This window comes from Carya illinoinensis, chromosome 14 (assembly GCF_018687715.1).
Source record: "Carya illinoinensis cultivar Pawnee chromosome 14, C.illinoinensisPawnee_v1, whole genome shotgun sequence".
In the NCBI taxonomy this organism is placed as follows: Eukaryota; Viridiplantae; Streptophyta; class Magnoliopsida; order Fagales; family Juglandaceae; genus Carya; species Carya illinoinensis.
The window spans coordinates 20,582,212-20,603,400 of NC_056765.1; the positions used below are offsets into that span (position 1 = coordinate 20,582,212).

Genomic DNA, 21,189 nt, shown 5'->3' on the forward strand with positions numbered 1-21,189 from the left:
TAGAGAAGAAACCCTAGCCCGATCCAAGCCTAACCTAGTTTAGGCGCCTCCTTTTGTAATGGTTTGGGCCCCCACGAGAATGTTGGGTCCTTGGCTTGGGCTGGGCCTTTTGTTTGTACAGCCCATTTTTTTTTTTTTCTATATTTGTTTTTTTGTTTTGTTTTAGCTTTTATAAATAAAAAATTGTCTAGTGCCCCACTCCTTTTTTAAAGGAAGGTGGGTTTTTGTCCTACTCCTCTTTTGGAGGAAGGTAGGTGTTAGTACTCTTCCTCCTTAGGAGGAGAGAGTGTGGTTGTACTCCTCCTCCTTGGGAGGACGGAGCGTGGCTGTACCTCTCTTCTTCAGAAGAAAGGTCATTTTATCTCTGTTTTAATAGAGAGTTTTTTCTTTTGACTGCTGTCAAGAGAGGAGGTATAGAAGTTTAGACAATGTCTGTCACAAAGAAATTTGTTGACGGGGAAGCTTCTGAGCAGTTGCGTTAGTTGGCTTATAGTCTGGTTTTCCAGTATTGATAAGTCACAGTTGTAACTTCGTTTATGAATGAATGCAGTGAAGCATTTTCCTAAAAAAAAAAAAAAAAAAAAAAGACTTGGGATGCAATTTTCACCCACTGATTTGAAGATGGATTTGCTTCTCTTTTCACATTCTCTCAACCATAATTCTATTCCTAGAAGTCATGGTCGGATAATATAGCAATGAACCACCATTTTTGGCCTAATAAAACTACTTGACAGATTATATAACAATTGTAAAATAGTGAAAGAAAACCATCAAAGTCTTGTTACTTGTTCAAGTATTAATTGTGCCTTTACGTCTACAACTAATCTAAACCAAGAACAAAGAACTTCGATCCTTTCTAGATGTAAACTGAAATATCATCCAACAAGCTAATCCTTGAAATCAAATAACATTGAATAAAATCTACTCCAAAACAGTCATAGGTTACTCATTGAATCCCAAGCTCAAAATCTAGCCTATCACTAAATTAGTAAAATGTTAAAAAATGATGAATCCTAACATTTCAAGTTACTATATGAAAATAAATACAGAAGAACAAATAAAACAAGCTGAATGAACAACTAAGAAATAAAGCTAGAAAAACAAAAGAAAGGAAAATAAAATAAAATGAGAACCGACCGACCAAGTTCTAAACGACAAGAAATCTGAGAATTGAAAACTCCAAAAAAATAAAACAAGTCGATAGCAACTAATCCGGAGAACCCAAGAAAAAATAAATCCAGCACTAGCCGAAAAGTAAGAAACGCCGAAATCCCACGGCCTGCAAACAGAAACCAACACAAGCAGAAAAGAAAAGAAAAACTAAAAACAAGTTATTAAAAAAAAACAAACGACCAAAGTCTGGAAAGAAAACCACTGAAAAAGATAAATTAATCTGGCCAACTTCACTCAGGTTCCTTCAGCGAAAATGGAAAACGTAAAAGCAACAAATTCCAACTGACCGACTAAATGAAAACTAAAAGAAATGGAAAAAAAAAAAAAAAGTCCCAACCAAGAGAGAGAGTTCCCCCTCTTCTCCGTCTGTATGAAAAAAAAATAAAAAAATAAAACTCTGGATTCTGCTACCCCAATGAAAACAAAAAGTGAAAAAAAAGATATAACAAGTCGCCCCCGTCAGAACGAAAAGTAAGAAATAAAACTAAGGATTCTGCTATCGGTGAACGAAAATGAAACAACAAGAAGAAAAAAATAAAATCTGCCGCCCAGCGGTCTGAACGAAAGAAAATATCCTCTAAAAAAAACAAAACTCTACTCTCTACTCTGTTGCGCCTGTCTGTCTATGCGTGATGCTATCCTGTGAGGCCACAATCTGCTGTGCGTGAACTATTGTGAGGCCTTCTGCCAGCTGTGTTGAGTGAGTGCTTTGCTGCTTTTTGGCCTGGTCTGTGTGTGTGAATTCACACTTTTCATCTTTTGGATGATGTCTTTGCTGTGTATTGCCCAAACTACCCCTGTTATGAGAGGAATAAAATTGAAATATTTATTTTCATGTGAAACAATTACATTATAAATCTTTTTAAATACAAAAATACTAGAATTTATCAATTGATTCAAGTATTAGAATTTACCATATAATTAAGTACTTAAATCATTTTTGGTTAAACAATTTATTCACTTAAGTAACTTAATCATATAGTTTTAGCACTTCATCACACCCGCCAACTAGCTTATTGCTAGTTTCTAGCAAATAATGCGAATGAATTCATGCAAAGGTGAAATTACCAACTACAATTTCAAAAGAAAATCCAAGAAGCACATGCCATGAAATAGACTTGTTGAGTTTAAAAATACTAAAGATAGATTAATCTAAATTTTGTATCAACTGAAAGATTTATACACCATTTAGTTAATCAACCAATGGAATTACATGTAACAAAGCTTACTTCTTCAAATGCATGGGAATGATGTTAGAGTTCCAAGATCGACTACCAAGAGGCATTAACAATTTCAATCACAGCAGCTAATATGAGATAACCATAGGTCTTACTCTAGTCAAAACCATTGTAGTTACGGCTTTCATGCTATTACACTTTAAAAGGTGTCTACTTTCTTATTTAGTAAGGACCCCAGTAATAGGCAGCATTTTCCAATACACAAATGTAAATCTCTCTCTCTTTTTTTTTTAATTATTATTTTTATTTTGGTTATCCTAGTGGGGGAGTCAATTAAATGAATGTGCACCTACCCACACTTTCACAAGTCAGCCCTTACCACTAGTCTACCAAAAGAGATTTTTTTTTTTTCTTTGATCCCTGGCTTGTCCCTTTTCTCATTTAATTCATTCCAGATTTCTTCTTAAGCAATTAGGATATGGTTCATTAGAGTCCTAAACAACCGAAGTGTAGATCAACAAACAATAACCCAATGTAGTCTCTCTAGGCATTCTGGGCATGTGTTGTGTGTGTTTTAGCAAAACTTTTAACATTTTTCCCTTGGTTTAACAACTAAATAAAATGGATAAGTCCCTCTTTTGACATATACTCATATTTGCATTACATTCTACATGTTCTATGATCTCAACAAATCATTTTTTCAGTTCACTTTCTAGCATGTAAATTCAAGAATAAGGAATTTAATCTGCTTTCAACTCATTACCATCACTCCCCCAAGGTGGACCAAAATATGTCTAAGGCATGCAAACAGAAAAATAATTTCTCTTCCACCCCACAACTAGATTGTAGCATTGTCCTCAATGATGCAAGAGAAACGAAAGAATTTACACAAAGAGAGCAGTGAAGGAGCAAAACAGTTATAAGAAAAAACAAATAGGAAAAAAAAAATTGAAGGCAAAAGGAAGAGGAATTACCTGGGAAGCTTTGCAAGGAATGCAGCCAAAGTAAAAATAAAAACTGAAGAACAAAAGAAAACAATGAAAAGAAATGGATGGATCAAGAACCATCAATTAGGATCAAGCAAATGCCAAGTAGGTTCTTCAGGTGCAAAATTAGAAATAAAAGGCTTGAGCCTTTGACTATTAACCTTAAAAGCATTTCCATTTTGAGGATTGACAACCTCAAAAGCACCATGAGGGAAAATTGTTTTAACCAAATAAAACCCACTCCACCGAGATCTTAACTTACCAGGATCAAAAATCTTACTTTGGAGGTGTTTGTTGGGTATACATCTTTGAAAAATTTGATCAGAACAATATTTAAACAAGTAAAGGTCATCATAAAAAAAATAATTTAACCTTAGATTAGAACTTTCGAATGTCTCGAATGCTCCAATGAGATGGTGTTTGTCATCTGAAGATGGCTTTATGGGTGCTACCCAAGGTCGCAACTCATCAAACATTTGTTGGCAAAGCACCCCATGCCCAGTTCCTGCAAAAGAAACCTTAGAAGTATCATCAAGTATATTTACATCTATTAGAGCACTATCTAATGACAATTGTAAATTAGTGGAAGGAAGATTCAATTGAAAGTCCTCATCAAGGATATTTTCCAACAAATTAACTTCCTTGACTTCTTCTAAATCCTGAGGTTGCCTGCAAGTATTAAAGATATTCAGCTCCAATGTCATGTTTCCAAAACTCAATTTCAAAATTTCACTTCTACAATTAATTAATGCATTAGATGTAGCAAGAAATGGTCTACCAAGAATCACAGGAGTTTGAAAAGTAGATGGAATCGACAAGTTCATATCAAGCACCACAAAATCCACAGGATAGTAAAATTTATCAACTTGAACCAAAACATCCTCAACTATACCCCTAGGCATTTTTATAGATCTATCAGCAAGTTGCAAAATGATAGGTGTGGATTTCAGTTCACCTAAACCAAGTTGTTCATACACCGTGTAAGGTAATAAATTGACACTTGAACCAAGATCCAACAAAGCATGACCAATTTTTTAATTTCCTATCACACAAGGAATTGTAGGTGCTCCAGGGTCCTTGTATTTAGGTGGTGTATTACTTTGAATGATAGCATTAACCTGCTCAGTAAGAAAAGCTTTCTTATGCACATTTAATTTTCTTTTCACAGTGCATAATTCCTTTAAAAATTTTGCATAGGCAGGAATTTGCTGAATAGCATCTAACAAAGGGATGTTAATCCTAACTTGCCTAAAAACCTCAAGAATTTCAACAAGATGCTTATCTTTATGCAACGGAACTAATCGTTGAGGAAAAGGAGCAAGTATAGGACAATCAATTTTCTCATGCTCATCAGACACATGCTCTCCATCTTTATTAGAAGGGTTAGAAACCTTACCAGAATTGTATGGCTCATGTGCTGGAATATCTACCACCTTACCGCTTCTTAAAGTAGTCACCGCTTTGGCCGACTTTAAGTTAGGATCCTCACTTATTGCTTGCAATCGATGAGGCTGCCCTTGCGGATTTGGTTGTGACTGTGTAGGAAATTTACCCTTCTCTTGGGTACTTAAAGATGTAGTCAGCCTTGTGAGGGAACTCCTTATGTCATTAATTGCCAATGAATTCTGGTTGTTGAGTGCTGCTTGACCTTGCATGAATTGTTGAAGTGTCACACTCAGCTGCTGAACCATATCTTCAAGTCCCTTCTTTTGCATTGGAGGTGCTTGAATTGCGAGTTGAGAGGGCCCCAGAGCCAAGGTTGCTGGAGCTACATGCTGGTCACACCTCTCCAACTGAAATTTGGGTGAATCCTCCATCCTGGATGATAAGAATTAGAGTTAGGACCAGAATATGGTTTATGTATCATGTTTACACCATTAGATTGGTCCAACAATACTTATTTGAAAGCAGGGATCATGGGACATTCATTAGTTGAATGCCCATGATCCTCACATATGCCACACTTCTCAGAAAATTTAGTGATAGCATGCACTTCATTTACTTTCTTCAATTCCATGGCTTCCACTTTTCTAGACAGCAAGGTTAATTTAGCACGCAAATCATCATCTTCATTGATGTGAACCCCAATCGACTCGCTTTGAGACCCAACAACAATATTGGAAAAACAAACCCAAGAACGCCAAACTCAAGTCTATGGATGGAGAATTTAGACCTGTTAAGATCTCGTTTCAAGAACCTAGATTATATGAAAATCTAGACCCAATGAAATCCCGTCTCAAGAACCTAAATTACAAGGAGGAACGCCACAAAGGTTGTAATTTACCTTTGATAAGTTCAAGGGTTCAATTAAGAACAAGAGGAGAAAACTCACTGAATGAAAATTCAATAAAAAATGTTTTATCCTCTCAAATGAGGCTACAAGTAGTTTAAATAAAATCCCCAAAACCCTAAGCGAGCCGTGGGTACTGTAGCATGAACAGTGCCCAGGTTACAGTACTTCTAAAACCCTAGTTTACTTTAAATAATAACTTTCTAAATATGCCCTTGGTCAAAATACAAGGCCTTACCAAAAATCATAATTCATTAGAAATAAGACATATGTGTGGGCTGACATTCTTAAGCCCACTTATTCTAAACTAATAAAATAAGCTCTTTTAATGAAATAAATAAGTCCAAAACCTTCAAGAACAATAAGCCCAAGTCGTGTCTTTTGTAGTGTATCACGTGGATGAAAACTAGATCTCCTCCTCTCAAGCCCATCTTGAATGTTGGGCTCTTGCTAAACACTTCTCAAGTGGATTTCACCAATCCTTGCATAACTTTCTTCATCTTCCTAGCTCTTAATCTTGTAATTGCCCATTCTGAAAGTTGCAAAGGATCTTTACGACTTGGTCCACCTTGGGGCCAATCATTCCCCCTCTCCTCAAAAGGATTCATCCTCGAATCCCCACCTGGATCAAAGGGAAAAAGATCAGTAACATTAAAAATAGCAAATACATGATACTTACCTGGAAGATCCACTAGATATGAAGTATCATTAATTGTATCAAGAATTTGAAAATGTCCATCCAAGCTACTTCTATCATCAACAGGTAAAGGCATTAAATCAAAAGGAATAAGTGGATTAAAGCCAAAAACAACTTCAAAAGATGAATGAGAAATAGTAGTATGCATGGTCTTATTATATGAAAGCTCTAATAATGACAAATGATACTCTCGCAAACGTTCATGCAACAATTCAATGAATGGAAAATAATACTCGCACAAACATTCATGAAACACATCTAAAGTCTTCCTTACACCAAAATGATCACTCAAATTATATGCGACCTCAATGAAAGGTAAACCGTACTCCCAAAAGTGTTCATACAGTACGCCTAAACTCTTCTTTACACCAAAGTGACCACTCCAACTATATGCAAACTCAATGAATGAGAAACAATACTCCCACCATTGTTCATGCAATATGCCTAAAATATTCTTTATACCAAAGTGACCGCTCCAACCATATGCAAACTTAATGAATGGTAAGAAGTACTCCCACTAATAGTCATGCAACACGTTTAAAGTCCTCTTTATATCAAAATTTCCCAACAGACCACATCCATGTACAAGCAACTCACGCATAAGTCTAGTAGGCACACAAAATCTTTTCTCTCTAAACAAGTACCAATCTAGTCTATAGAAGTTACCAAACAATGTTTTCTCACATACTCTATATGCACTAGCCAAGCCATCATCAATGACATACAATTTCTTATCATATTCAAGTCTTAATAATTTTGTATCTAAAATGATGACAAGGACATACCTTCTTGCTAAAGCATCGAACACAAAATTTTTCTTATCATATTTGTACTGAATTACATGAGGAAAGGTCTCAATGAATTGAACCCACTTGGCATGATTTCTATTCAACTTACCTTGTCCCTTCAAGTGCATCAAGGACTTATGTTCTTCAAACAAAGGTCGGGTAGGGATTGTCGCACCTGGCACAAGATCAATGTATTGCTCTATCTCTCTAATAGGTGGTAATCCACTAAACATACCACTAGGAATCATGACCTCATATCCCTGTAATAAAGAGATAACAATATTAGGCAAAAATTCATTAAATCCATTAATAGTAAAATTCGCCTTAGCATAAAAACTCACTTCTCTCTTTGTTTTTCTCTCACTTTCTTCACTCCTGCTTTTCTTTTCACTCTCCTTTTTCTTTTCACTCTCTTTTTTTCTTTCACTCTCTTTTTCCTTTTCACTCTCTTTTTTTCTTTTCACTCTCTCTCTTTTCTTTAGTCTCTTTATTCTTTTCACTCTCTATTTTTTCTTCACTCTCTTTGTTCTTTTCACTCTCTCCTTCTCTTGAGGTTTTGGCCTCACTATTTCTTTTTTTCTCAATCTCACTTTCACTCTTTCTTTTTTGATCAATCTCACTTTCTCCCTCTCTTTTTTGATCAATCTCCCTTTCTCTCTTTCTTTTTTATCAACCTCACTTTTCAACTTTAGTTGGTCCTCCTGGACCTGTGTTGGAGTTAAAGGAGCAAGTTTCATTGTTTTTCCATCCTTTTCAAAACTTTACATGTTCCTAAACCCATCATAGATCATTCTCCTATCACACTGCCACGGCCTCCCCAACAAAATATGGCCAGCATGCATAGGCACTACATCACAAAGTACCTCATCCTTGTACCTCACAATTGAAAAAGAAACTAGCACTTGCTTATTTATCCTAACTTCCCCACAATCATTCAACCACTGCAACTTGTATGGTCTAGGGTGTTTCAAAGTAGGTAAATTCAATTTCTCAACTAAAGTAGTGCTAGCAACATTAGTACAACTCCCTCCATCAATAATCATACTACATACCTTGTTGTTGATGTGGCATCTAGTACGAAAAATGTTCTCTCTTTGCTGCTCTATACCATCCATCTTAAATTCTGTATTGGGAGCACGCCCAACAATAAGAGACTCGCCATACTCTTCATTCTTATGATACTTATTCTCAATACTAGGCTCATGTCTCTTCCTATCTCTCCCACTTTGCAAATTTCTAATCAATGCACCTTGTTGTTTCATCTTATCCATCACTTCACCCAACTTCAAATTTAACCTTTCAAACTTTTGTTGCATGGACTGCAACAAAAAGAATGAATTTTCTGACATCCCCTTTGGTTATGAGTCACTTTAATGAGACATCGTATGTGCTACACAAAAAAGAATGTTAGTGAAAAAAGACCTCACACGCTCTCCGTCACGTGTTTACACTCAAATAATGACACTCCACTCGTGTTTCACTCTTAATTGGCTTTTTCCCAATAATGATCTCACACTCTCTTACCTTTTACCACAAGAGTTTTCCCACTCAAGTTCTTTCAAAACTAATTGAACTCAATCAATACAAAGCAACCTTGTTTAATCCCAACTAGTAATTAGATCCAAGAAACAAGAACAAGAGAAACACGGAAGGAACAACAATGACACGAAAATCAAGGAAATTATACGAGGGAAAGAGTAATTACAAAACAAGACACCAACTAGAAAAAATGTATTCAGCCCCTTTAAAGATAACGCTCAATCAATGCCAAACCACTCAATTTCATATGGCAAAGTATTTCAAACAACTATACCCAAAATTATTTTCTTTCTCTTCTTCTTGTTTTTTTTTTTTTTTTTGGATTTTTTTTGCCTTTTTTTTCGATTTTTTTTCTTTCTTTTCCTTTCTTTTCTTTTCCTTTCTTTTCTTTTCTTTTCTTTTCCTTTTTTTTTTCTTTTCTTTTCTCAACAATTCAACCACTAACAGAAATATTCAATTGTGATAATCAAACAATTGAATTTAAACACATACAAATTGATAAGGAAATAGAAGGGAATCAATGAAACCCTAAAAATTTCAAACCCTAGATGGTGCAAATTTTGGCAGCTCTCAAACAAGGAAGTTAGCCACCATATGATGATGAACATGAAACCCAAAAGATAGAATAATTTGGTAGCCCTAGGAAATTCAAATTTCTGCACTTTTTTTTTTTTTTGTGCAACCCTAGAACAATGAAACTCTTGAATTAACGATACAATAAATAAAGATAGAATCAGACCTGATTAGAAACTTTGCTTTGATTACCAAATGATGTGAACCTCAATCGACTCGCTTTGAGACCCAACAACAATATTGGAAAAACAAATCTAAGAACGATAAACTCAAGTCTATGAATGGAGAATTTAGACCCGTTGAGATCTCATTTCAAGAATCTAGATTATATGAAAATCTAGACCCAATGAAATCCCGTCTCAAGAACCTAAATTACAAGGAGGAACGCAACAAAAGTTGTGATTTACCTTTGATAAGTTCAAGAGTTCAATTAAGAACAAGAGGAGAAACCTCACTCAATGAAAATTCAATAAAAAATGTCTTACCCTCTCAAATGAGGCTACAAGTGGTTTAAATAAAATCCCCAAAACCCTAAGTGAGCCGTGGGTACTGTAGCATGAACAGTGTCCAAGCTACAGTACTTCTAAAACCCTAGTTTACTTTAAATAATAACTTTTCAAATATGCCCTTCGTCAAAATACAAGGCATTCCCAAAAACCCTAGTTCATTAGAAATAAGACATATGTGTGGGCTGACATCCTCAAGCCCACTTATTCTAAACTAATAAAATAAGTTCTTTTAATGAAATAAATAAGTCCAAAACCTTCAATAACAATAAGCCCAAGTCGTGTCTTTTGTAGTGTATCACGTGGATGAAAACTAAATCTCCTCCTCTCAAGCCCATCTTGAATGTGGGCTCTTGCTAAATACGTCTCAATTGGATTTCACCAATCCTTGCATAACTTTCTTCATCTTCCTAGGTCTTGATTTTGTAATTGCCCATTCTGAAACTTGCAAAAGATCTTTACGACTTGGTCCACCTTGGGGCCCATCATGCATTTACAGTATATTTCCCATGACTAGACTCAACTTGCCTAGACCTATCATACACATTAGTTGTGTCCCAAGATTGGGCATTTTCAGCAAGATAATCAAAATATTCAAATGCCTCATCAGGCTCTTTGTCAAAAAATTCTCCATTACACATGGTTTGTTCAAATTGGCACATTTTAGGTGTCAAACTTTTATGAAAAAAAAACTAATCACACGCCAATGTTCATAACCATGGTGTGGGCATGAATCAAATAGATCTTTGAACCTTTCCCAGCATTGATAAAAAGTTTCAGAATCCTTGTGAGAATAATTCATGAATGTCTTTTCAAAGCATTTGTCCTATGTATTGGGAAGATTTTTTTCAAAAATCCTATTTGCATCTCTTGCCAAGTGCCTATGGTTTTGGGTCTTAATGAATTCAACCATGTTTTTGCAGGTCCGGTCCATGAATGTAGAACAAACCTCTTCAAACTCTTTGATATGCAAATAAGGGTTTTCAGATTCCACGCCATAAAAATGTGAAATTAATGGTATCATTCTAGGTTTACAATTGAAATTATGAGCATTCAAAGGTGTAATGATGCATGATGGAGTGGTGGTCCTAACAGGATACAAATATTCTCTAAGTGTCCTGTTGGGATTTGCCATTTTCCTATCATTGTGTCCTTCTTCTTCAGCCATGTTACTATGAGTATCAAATGATGATTCAAATGATGAATTAAGAAAAACAGATGATGCACTCGATGATGAGGTTGATGATTCAGTCCTAGCAAGTCTATATGTGCTATCTCTAGCCCAACCAGACATGCAAGTTCAGCACAAAACAAAATAAAAGTAAACAAGTAAAATGAGAGGTAAAGATATCACCCAGGCTGTGAAGAGGTTCATAACTCCACAAACGTCCTCTCATAAAAAAGAGAATGCTTTGAAAAATACCAATTGTCTCTGGCAACGGCGCCAAAAACTTGATCAGCTTAAAATTTTGTCTTCCAAGCGTAGAAGCTGTCAAAGTAATACAAGGATAAGTCCAGGATCGTATTCCACAGGGACAAATGGTTATCAAAGCGTTTGTGAAATTTTCTTTGCGTAAAAGATGTATCGATTATGAAAGATGAAAATAAATGTGAATCTATGTTTCTAAAATTACCAAAACTAAGAAACTTAGAGAAAGTGTGTAGTAAATGAATTAAACTTGTAAGAAATAAAAGAACAAACACTTGGGATGCAATTTTCACCCACTGATTTGGAGATGGATTTACTTCTCTTTTCACATTCTCTCAACCATGACCCTATTCCTAGAAGTCATGGTCACATAATATAGCAATGAACCACATTCTTGGCCTAATAAAACTACTTGACAGATTATATAACAATTGTAAAATAGTGAAAGAAAACCATCAAAGTCTTGTTACTTGTTCAAGTATTAATTGTGCCTTTACTTCTACAACTAATCTAAACCAAGAACAAAGAACTTCGATCCTTTCTAGATGTAAACTAAAGTATCATCCAACAAGCTAATCCTTGAAATCAAATAACATTGAAGAAAATCTAAAATAGTCATAGGTTACTCATTGAATCCCAAACTCAAAATCTAGTCTATCATCTCTAAATTAGTAAAATGCTAAAAAATGATGAATCCTAACATTTCAAGTTACTGTATGAAAATAAATACAGAAGAATAAATAAAACAAGCTGAATGAACAACTAAGAAATAAAGCTAGAAAAACAAAAGAAAGGAAAATAAAATAAAATGAGAACCGACCGACCAAGTTCTAAACGACAATAAATCTGAGAATTGAAAACCCCAAAAAAATAAAACAAGTCGACAGCAACTAATTGAGAGAACCCAAGAAAAAATAAATCTAGCACCAGCTGAAAAGTAAGAAACGCCGAAATCCCACGGTCTGTAAATAGAAAACCAACACAAGTAGAAAAGAAAAGAAAAACTAAAAACAAGTTATTAATAAAAAACAAACGACCAAAGTCTGGAAAGAAACCGACGAAAAAGATAAAATAATCTAGCCGACTTCACTCAGGTTCCTTTAGCAAAAATGGAAAACGTAAAAGCAACAAATTCCATCTGACCGACTAAATGAAAGCTAAAAGAAACGAAAAAAAAAAAAAAAAAAAAAAAAAAGTCCCAACCAAGAGAGAGAGTTCCCCATCTTCTCCGTCCGTACGAAAAAAAAAGAAAATAAAACTCTGGATTCTGCTACCCCAATGAAAACAAAAAGTGAAAAAAAAAGATATAACAAGCCGCCCCCGTTTGAACGAAAAGTAAGAAATAAAACTAAGGATTCTGCTACCGGCAAACGAAAATGAAACAACAAGAAGAAAAAAAATAAAATCTGCCACCCAGCGGTCTGAACGAAAGAAAATACTCTCTAAAAAAAACAAAACTCTGCTCTCTACTCTGCTGCGCCCATCTGTCTATGCGTGATGCTATCCTGTGAGGCCACGATCTGCTGTGCGTGAACTATTGTGAGGCCTTCTGCCAGCTGCGATGAGTGAGTGCTCTACTACTTTTTGGCCTGGTCTGCGTGTGTGAATTCACACTTTTGATCTTTTGGATGATGTCTTTGTTGTGTATTGCCCAAACTACCCCTATTATGAGAGGAATAAAATTGAAATATTTATTTTCATGTGAAACAATTACATTATAAATCTTTTTAACCACAAAAATACTAGAATTTATCAATTGATTCAAATATTATAATTTACCATATAATTTAGTACTTAAATCATTTTTGGTTAAACAATTTATTCACTTAAGTAACTTAATCATGTAGTTTTAGCACTTCATCAGTCGGGTCAGGTCAATTTCATTTTGGGTGCATTTTGGGTTTGGGTCGGGTCAGCCCCAAATATTCCTTCGGTGGATCGGGTTGCAAGCCTAGTACCCGCGGTACTATTCACTTTGGATTTTTTGGAATTGTTTATTTAAACCACTTGTAGCCTCATTTGAGAAGGGTCAAGGCCTAAGGTGATTTAAAGTGGAATGTTAGAAAATATATGATTTATTTAGGCTTTAAAAGTTCACATGTTAAAGAGAAGCTAGATACATTACGCTAATACCCGGTTTGGAGGTTTTGTGATGTTTTGGCATTAATCAATGCTTGAATGTTCATAGAAAATCATGTGAACTGAATCTAAGTTGTTAACTCATCCTTAGGACCAGATTTATTGTTTGCTACATGATGAAATTCGGTCACCCATGAATCCATAGAAGTTATATAGACTCGAAATCACATATGTCACAATGCATTGCCACAGTTTGGATGAAATTCACGTAGTAGCCATTTAATTCTTGTAATTCTAAGATCATATATGGATTTAGAACATGCAAAATATGAGGTTTGTGAAATTTAATGAAATTTAGGGTCAAAATGTAAATAGTGAAAGTTTAAGGCTTAAGTGGCAATTTTGGAGAAATATAGGGGCCATTTTGTAAACTGTTGATTCCCCCAGGTCACCTTAGAGCATCGGGACATGCAAGATATGGTTACATATCCCGTTCATGATAGTTAATATGCAATGCATCCTAGTATGCAATTAGCAGTATGTAATAATCACGGTGGAAAATAGGATGACTTATAAAAATTTATGCCAGAATGAACTAAAAATCCCAAGCATATAAATAACCATAAATAGATTGCCCAACATAATAAGGAATAGGTTCAAACAAAAGGATAGAATCTCTTTAATAGAAAAATACTAAATCCAAGTTCAATAGTTAGATCAACTCTCTCATACACTATAGTATGTAGAGTCAATGCTATAAATATTAACATTTAATCCAGCCTTTGCTCAAGATCTAGCTCCTCTTCAACCATCTATATCCAACGGTCCATCTTGATAGTCCTCTACGAGTCCGTACACAACTTCTACCATTCCTGAAGGGAATAGTAGTGAGACTACGACCATAGTAGATTCCTTGAAATTTCAGTAAGTTAAACAACCAACTTGGATAAAGATAAGTTATGCATGATAAACATAAGATGCATGCTATGCAGATAAGATTTTCGTATTTATCTCCAATCGAGATTTCCCAACACTTTTCAGAAAAATTTTGATGAACATTCTTTTATCGAGAATATTTCTCACATCATCTTTTCAAAACATAACATTTCAACATTTTTAAAGCCATTATTAAAACAAACATAAAAAGAAAAAAAAAAGAACATATTGTATGGTATCATCACAACTCCCCATTATGCATTGTGAGTACCTGCCAGTGATTGTAGTACAACTCATGTTGAAACTACATTGTTTACAGACTCATTCTCAATTTACTAATAACATAACATTTCATCATAACATTGCATCATAGTTCATTATATTTTTTTTAATTTCGAGTTATTGGTCCTAAACTGCAAGAAACATTTAGTCAAAATCAAGATTTAATTTTATTATTGTTACGAAAAGAATTAGAAGTGCATACAATTTTCTTACTCAAATATTTTCTATAATTTGGAGAAAAAAACTCTAACTAGGCTACAGTAGAAAATATTAAATTTATAAATTAAAGTCTCTTATACAAAACGTTGTACCTAGGCTTTCATGCTTTTTCCCTTGAGTCATGTTTGTCCTGACACGTCATGCTCATCTTATCCTTGGGAGGGCACATATAAAAACTAAAATGGGTCGATAACTCGTAAGTATTACTTTATACAGTTAAAATATAACAACATAGGTTTTTAGTCATACATTCATCACTCTCTACATATCATACATAGACATTCAATTCATTTTAAAATGTTGCGAGATGGAGTTTTCTTTAAAAAGGATTTTCTTCTCGTAAACAGTTTCTTATGGTTTGCTGCCTTCATTTCTTAATAAGTCTTAGCATACATGCATTCTTTTTGAATATGCATACATTCTTTCTTATCGCTTTCATTGGCCATTGCACACTATTAAGCTCTGTGTGTGAGGGTTAGCGGTCTTTTGGATCTAATTCCGCTCATGGCCACGAGTTAAGAATCCACTCCATTAGGGTGCAGCACTGGGTGTACTACCAGTACTACTTATTTGGTATTGCATTCTGCCTAGTCCAGTCCTTCGATACCATCATTTGCTCATTCAGTCATGGTCGTTACGTGTTTTCATTCATTAAACATTCAGTCCATTCAGCCATTTCAGTTCTTTACAGTTCTTTCAGTCATTCAATCCATTCATTCATAAAAGTCATTTAAAAAGTATGGGCTTAAACATTATCTTTCATATCATTTAAAACATCAATTCATTCATCCTTTAAAACATTAGTTCATAGGGGCATTTTAAAACACTTTCTTCATGTCGTTTAAAGTATAAGACATAAACATTGACATTTCTTTTCATTTCTTTTCGTGAAAACACATCCAGTACTTACTACGTATAACATCCATTCACATGCATACATTTACATACTTGGGGTGCATAAAAAAGAGGCTTTCAAGAAGGGTCGTTACATACTTATACCTGAAAACTTATACTTAGCGTTCTTTCGTAAAGTGATTTTCGTGTCATTTTGTAAAGCATCGTAAGGGAAAAGCATTTCGTTTTCATTTTTGTTTATTTAGAAAATTCTAGAAGAGTATGAACATAATACTTACCTGGACTCCATGCCATACTCATTTCACAGTCCCTTCATGTGCGTGTCAGATGGAAACCTACATGCATACAAAACCTCAATGTCATTCTCTATATAGTACATAAGCAACTATACTAGAAATAGACTACGATTCACTTGGAATGCTCTCCTCCATCCATCACTGAGTTCTTACGTGTTGTTTACTATGCTAAAACCTTTGGGGTCCATTTACCGTCACTGCCTCCATCATCTATGTCTTCCTCATCACGTTTCCTCTTTCTAGGACCCACTTAGGTCACTTAATTATGCCCAAAGAATAACGCGGTAATTGTAACACAGTTTTTAGGTATCAATTCCACAGGGAGACAATTTAAAAGAATAGCAGAAGGAACAAAGAAACTAAAAGAAAAGTATTAAATAAGTTATGGAGAACAAAGATTAATTTCAACTGCAAAATAATAGTGAAGCAAATTGATTAACGGAAAAAATACTCAAATTTAATGAATAGTAGAGTGTCACGAATCCATTGTACAAATCAAGTATTTTAATTATTAATAATTCATTAGATAACTCAATTAGGAACTTAATTTACCAAATTTCCAATCGGAAGGTATAAATTTATAAACCAAAATTAAATTAAATGTAACACTTTGAAAAATTATTCACCACTTTCAAAATACGTAAATTACTATCCCTATTAAAAAAATCCAATGACGACAATATACTAAGGGAGCGATATTGCAACAAAAAATTAAATCAATATAGATAAATAATTGATCCAAATATAATCAAAGAACTAATCCATTCAATAAAAAAAGCATGACTGAATCCATAAACAATATAAATTCTATAATTATTCGGAGAAAAAAAATCAACGATAAATTGAGAATGATAAAACAAAAGAATTTTAGCAATTGAAAATCAAATACATGAATTAAAAATAAATTAGAAATACCATCTAATGTGCAAGTTCATCCCTAACCATACTTGAGAATTTAGTTACCCATAAACATAATGGACGACAAAAATTTCCAGAGAAAACTGAAGTGAACGGCGGTCATGGAAGTGATTTTCTCATTTCTTCAAATCTACCTCTTATGACTCCTCCCCAGCTCCATTTCATGCTAATGATATGCTTATGTAGGGTAGGAAAGAAACCCTAATGTCTTCTTAATTTTCGCATAAAAAAACCGTCTGAATTTTAGGACTTATCTTGGCAGCTATGTACGCCCTTTAGGATTTCAAATTTGGAAATCCTTATTAGAGACAAAGTTATATCCCTTTAAGATAGCTTTCTAATGCATCAAGAACCGCATCTATCCGATATGTGAGTAAAGAGATACAGTCAAAAGACTAAAGTATGTCCAGACTGTCTCCTAGCGAATTTCAAACTTCTTGTGCTTTCATTTTGTGATTTTTTTTCTTTTTTTTTTTCTTCCAAATTTCTCTCGAACCCTATGAATTTCCTCTTTGAATTTGACTGGGCTTGACTTGCTCTTTTATAAAATCTGAAATTAAACATAAAAAACTACTTAGGAGTATCCCAACGTAAATAGAAACTCAATTTAAGAATTCACATTAATTCCTATGATTTCTATTCACATTTTATCATTTTAGTCTAATAATAGGGTATTTAGAGTGCATTTTCGCACACTCATCATCACCTTTTCTAAATCTAACATTCTATTTTGTGGTTTTATCTTTTAAAATGAACCTCCGGGATTCATCTTAGAGTCAAGACATTAAGACCTTCATCTTACTCTCCTAATAACCACATTCGTAAACATTTGAACAATTGATGTATATATGATTACAATTTGTGTAATATTTGTATGTTCTTTTTAATTAAATTTTGATCTATTTGACCAATACCATTCGAACGTTAAATAACCCATTCGAATGGTGAATTACCATTTATGCATCTATTGGAACAAAAATAGACTCATTTGAACAAAAACAACCCATTCAAACATATCGAGAAATATATTCTGTACGTTTGTTTGAACAATTAAATATTTATTCAAATTACGTTATTTTTCAAAACTCCGTTCGAAGAGAAGATTTCTGAAAATAGATTTTCTGTTCAAACGGTTAATATTTATCTTCAAACAAAAGTCATTTGAAAAATGTGTTGGTTTGAACGAACAGGATCAAATATGGTTATTGGTTTGAATTAACATTTTATATTGTTCGAACAAAAGTATAAGTTCGAGCAGAATTTTTTTCATTCGAACTTGATTTTGAGACGACATTTTTTTGTCTAAAAAAAATCCGTTCGAATGGTTTCGATTGGTTCCATCCAATTTTGTCCCTGAAAGTACTTTTTAGAGACAAAAATCAATTTGTATCTCCAAATACTTTCTAGGGAGGTCTTTCTGAGACAAAATAAAGACAAAAATTTTTTGTCTCTAAAAACTTTTAGGACCAAAATTTGGATTTTTTGAGACAAAATTTCCAATTCTTTTGTAGTGCCTAAAGCTTAAATAAATTGACCGGTCAAACTTCTGGCGGGATATTAATCCCTAACCAAGGAGGCAAAGCTCACCTTTTGATTTCAAGAACAAGTGCATCTTTCCAATCGACGCGAATGCGGTTATTGGTGTAATGCGGCTATTGGTGTACGAAACACCAAGATAACAATATGCATAAGTCGTCTTTAATTGGAACAAAGCCAGAACATCTTAGTAGAGGGAGCCACTAAAAACCAAAAGACGGAAAAATAGTGCCATATATAGTTTTTGATAAAAAAAATTCATCTTTTTTCAGATGAAACTATTATTTAGTTTTTCTTTACAATTTTCTGACCAAATGTAACCAAAATTTACATTTCATTAAAGAAAACATATAATGTGTGTATAAACATTTAATTATACGAAGATAACTTTTTATTTTAAGATCAGCACAAACCTAATATTGTTCTCGATTATAACAATATTTAATTATATCTAAAAATCATTTTATTTAAAAACTTAAATACCAGGGAAGGGCTACTGAGTCACTGACCCCCTTGGATTCATCGTTGCCTCTGCCCCTGTCCATGCTGGAAACCAAACTCAAGTTATCGATCATGAATGCCTAATATAAGAGAAATGCTACTATGCCGCCATAGTTATACTGTTCATGCCGCCATAGTTACAATATAAGAGATTGTAACAGCCCGCTAGAAATTCAATTGTGAAATTTCTATTAACTTTAGGAATCTCGTGAAAAACCCATAAGTTTTCACGAATCCATTAATCGTATAGGTTTTTGTCTAACTACATAGTTAATGTTATTATTTACTATGGTATTAGAAGTGTATTTTTGATTATTGGAGATAGTTAGAAGTGTCAAAATGTATTATGGTTTGTGCCATTAGACTCGGAGGGTTATTTAAAGTCTTATGGCGCAATAACATTTTTTCATATTTTCGGACAAAACGTCTGTTCAAAACTGTAAATATTATTGGATAAAAAGAAATATCTTGAGGTAATTTTCGTGAATATTATTGGGTAAAAATATTTTGAGTTGATTTTTATAGATATTATTAGATAAAAATATCTTAAGTTGATTTTTGTAGATATTATTGGATAGAATATTATGAGATAATCTTTTATAGATATTTTGGGTAGGAGAAAACCACACTTAACTCTCAACTCCAGCCTTATCACCTCCCTTATCTCGTCCATAAATGTGTCCAGCCAGCACCCATGAACTTATCTTCAATTACTCCTTCTAATAAAAGATTATCAAACACTCTCTCTCGGACAGATTTTAGGAGATCTTTTGCATGCCCATTTCGAAGCTGTTGTAAGTGTTTTATCATAAAGTCTCCTTCGTATAAGTTGTTCCTTTTTGAGTCTAGTTTACATGGATATCTTATTTGCCCCATTTGAAGATCATTTGGTCAGTCAAATATTGTGTAAACTATAGAAAGGTCATTCTGGGAGATAAACTGGAGAATATGTTATAGTTTGGAGTTTTTGACCAAGCTAATGGATAGATATTGGTCCGAAATTTTTATGGAGTATTGTTAACATGTATATGTGACTATTGGTTGAGGATTTTTGCATAATTAAAGGTTTTGATGAAAGATGTTCTTAGATTTAAAAACTTAGAAACTGGAAGAGGAAAAACAGTTTCTGTTTTGAGAAAGTTTAACTCTTTGGTGGTCTAAACCTATTCTAATGACTTTGATAATTTTATTGGAGGATCCTAAACATCTTATATACATGTTATATTATTATTTTGAAGATATTTGATGTTAGTTTCAAAGATATGAAATTTTATGCAAAGAGATATTCAAATAAGTCAAAGTGTGGATATTCTTAGCTAAATTTATGTTTTGGTTAATTTCTAACCATATGATCTTGAATTAGAAGCTTATATATGTTTTAGGACATCTTTTTAAACCATGTTATGGTTTGGTTTGAAGATCATATATTTATAAGTCATAGATCAAGAGATTTATCAAAACTAGTTGAGGGAAAAGTTTATGTTTTTGGACTAAGTGTAAAACCAAAAACTCCAAATGTTATTTTGTGATTTTGGTGACTTTAGTTTGATGATTTAAAGCATGGTTGATGTTAGGATGATATTATGAATATGTTAGAAGTAAGATTTGATTTTTGAAATTCTTGGAGATGTTTTGATTTAAGGTCAAAACTTGTGATTCAAGTGCTTGGATCTTTTTACAAAAAAAGTTTGGTGTTGATTATTAGCTTTTTCTAAATGGATGTTTTAAGTATGGTTTTGAACTTAGGATTGGAAGATGTTTGTTGCAAAATTTTGGTTTAAGCATGAGTTTTGAAGTTGGAAGGAATTGCAACAAAAATAAAGGGAAATGGCCTATGGATGTTTCGACCATAGTGTGTTCTTCATAGTTGTGTTTTGTTTTAAATTTTTCTGAGTTGATATTTAAGTTTAGGACAAGATTTACATGAGGAATGTAAATTTTGGAAACTTTTGGAGTTAGTATGCAAAATCCTTAAGTTATGGGTAAAACGGTCATTTTCCCACATGTAGAGAGTAAAATAAAAATTTTACTCTTTAAGTTAGTATTTTCCATATTTCAAATTATTAGTGATTTAGTTCTAACTTTTAGAATCACTAATTACAGTTCCTCGTGATCGCACTTGAAGTTTTATAAGAAACGAGGAGATCGAGGTAAGTTAGCTTTTAACTTACTAGAAGTCTACTGTTTATGTGTGCTAAGTAAAAGAATTACAGTGCATGTATGTATGTTATCATATATGTCATGCCATGCCAAGTTATCATGTAATTGTCTATTATACATAATTTATTCTGTCATCAATTTTTATCTGTTACACAATATATTCTGTCATGTATTACTATACATTACAAATATGTCATGCTAAATATGTTGTCTGTTATATGTTATGCCATGTTACGAAATGTTACTAT

General features: G+C 33.6%; 1 protein-coding gene across 3 annotated transcripts; it reads right to left on the bottom strand.

Moving 5' to 3' along the window:
- Positions 1-1,360: 1,360 nt before the first annotated feature.
- Positions 1,361-6,039, bottom strand: LOC122293238. Of its 3 annotated transcripts, XM_043101761.1 has the most exons (4): positions 5,978-6,039; positions 3,710-5,155; positions 3,326-3,368; positions 1,361-1,970 (listed from the first exon to the last, which is right to left on the bottom strand). In XM_043101761.1, the coding sequence occupies exons 2-4, from the start codon at positions 4,237-4,239 to the stop codon at positions 1,965-1,967; spliced, it is 579 nt and encodes a 192-aa protein (XP_042957695.1). In that variant the 5' UTR covers positions 4,240-5,155; positions 5,978-6,039; the 3' UTR covers positions 1,361-1,964. The 3 variants fall into 3 exon arrangements, 2 of the variants coding, with proteins under 2 accessions (XP_042957695.1, XP_042957694.1); XR_006237218.1 differs by lacking the exon at positions 3,326-3,368; XM_043101760.1 differs by having other exon boundaries at positions 1,361-5,155.
- Between the last annotated feature and the right edge of the window lie 15,150 nt (positions 6,040-21,189).

Excerpts from the sequence above, each read along its gene's own strand:
- LOC122293238 (XM_043101760.1), bottom strand. The coding sequence starts at position 5,154 with ATGGAGGATTCACCCAAATTTCAGTTGGAGAGGTGTGACCAGCATGTA.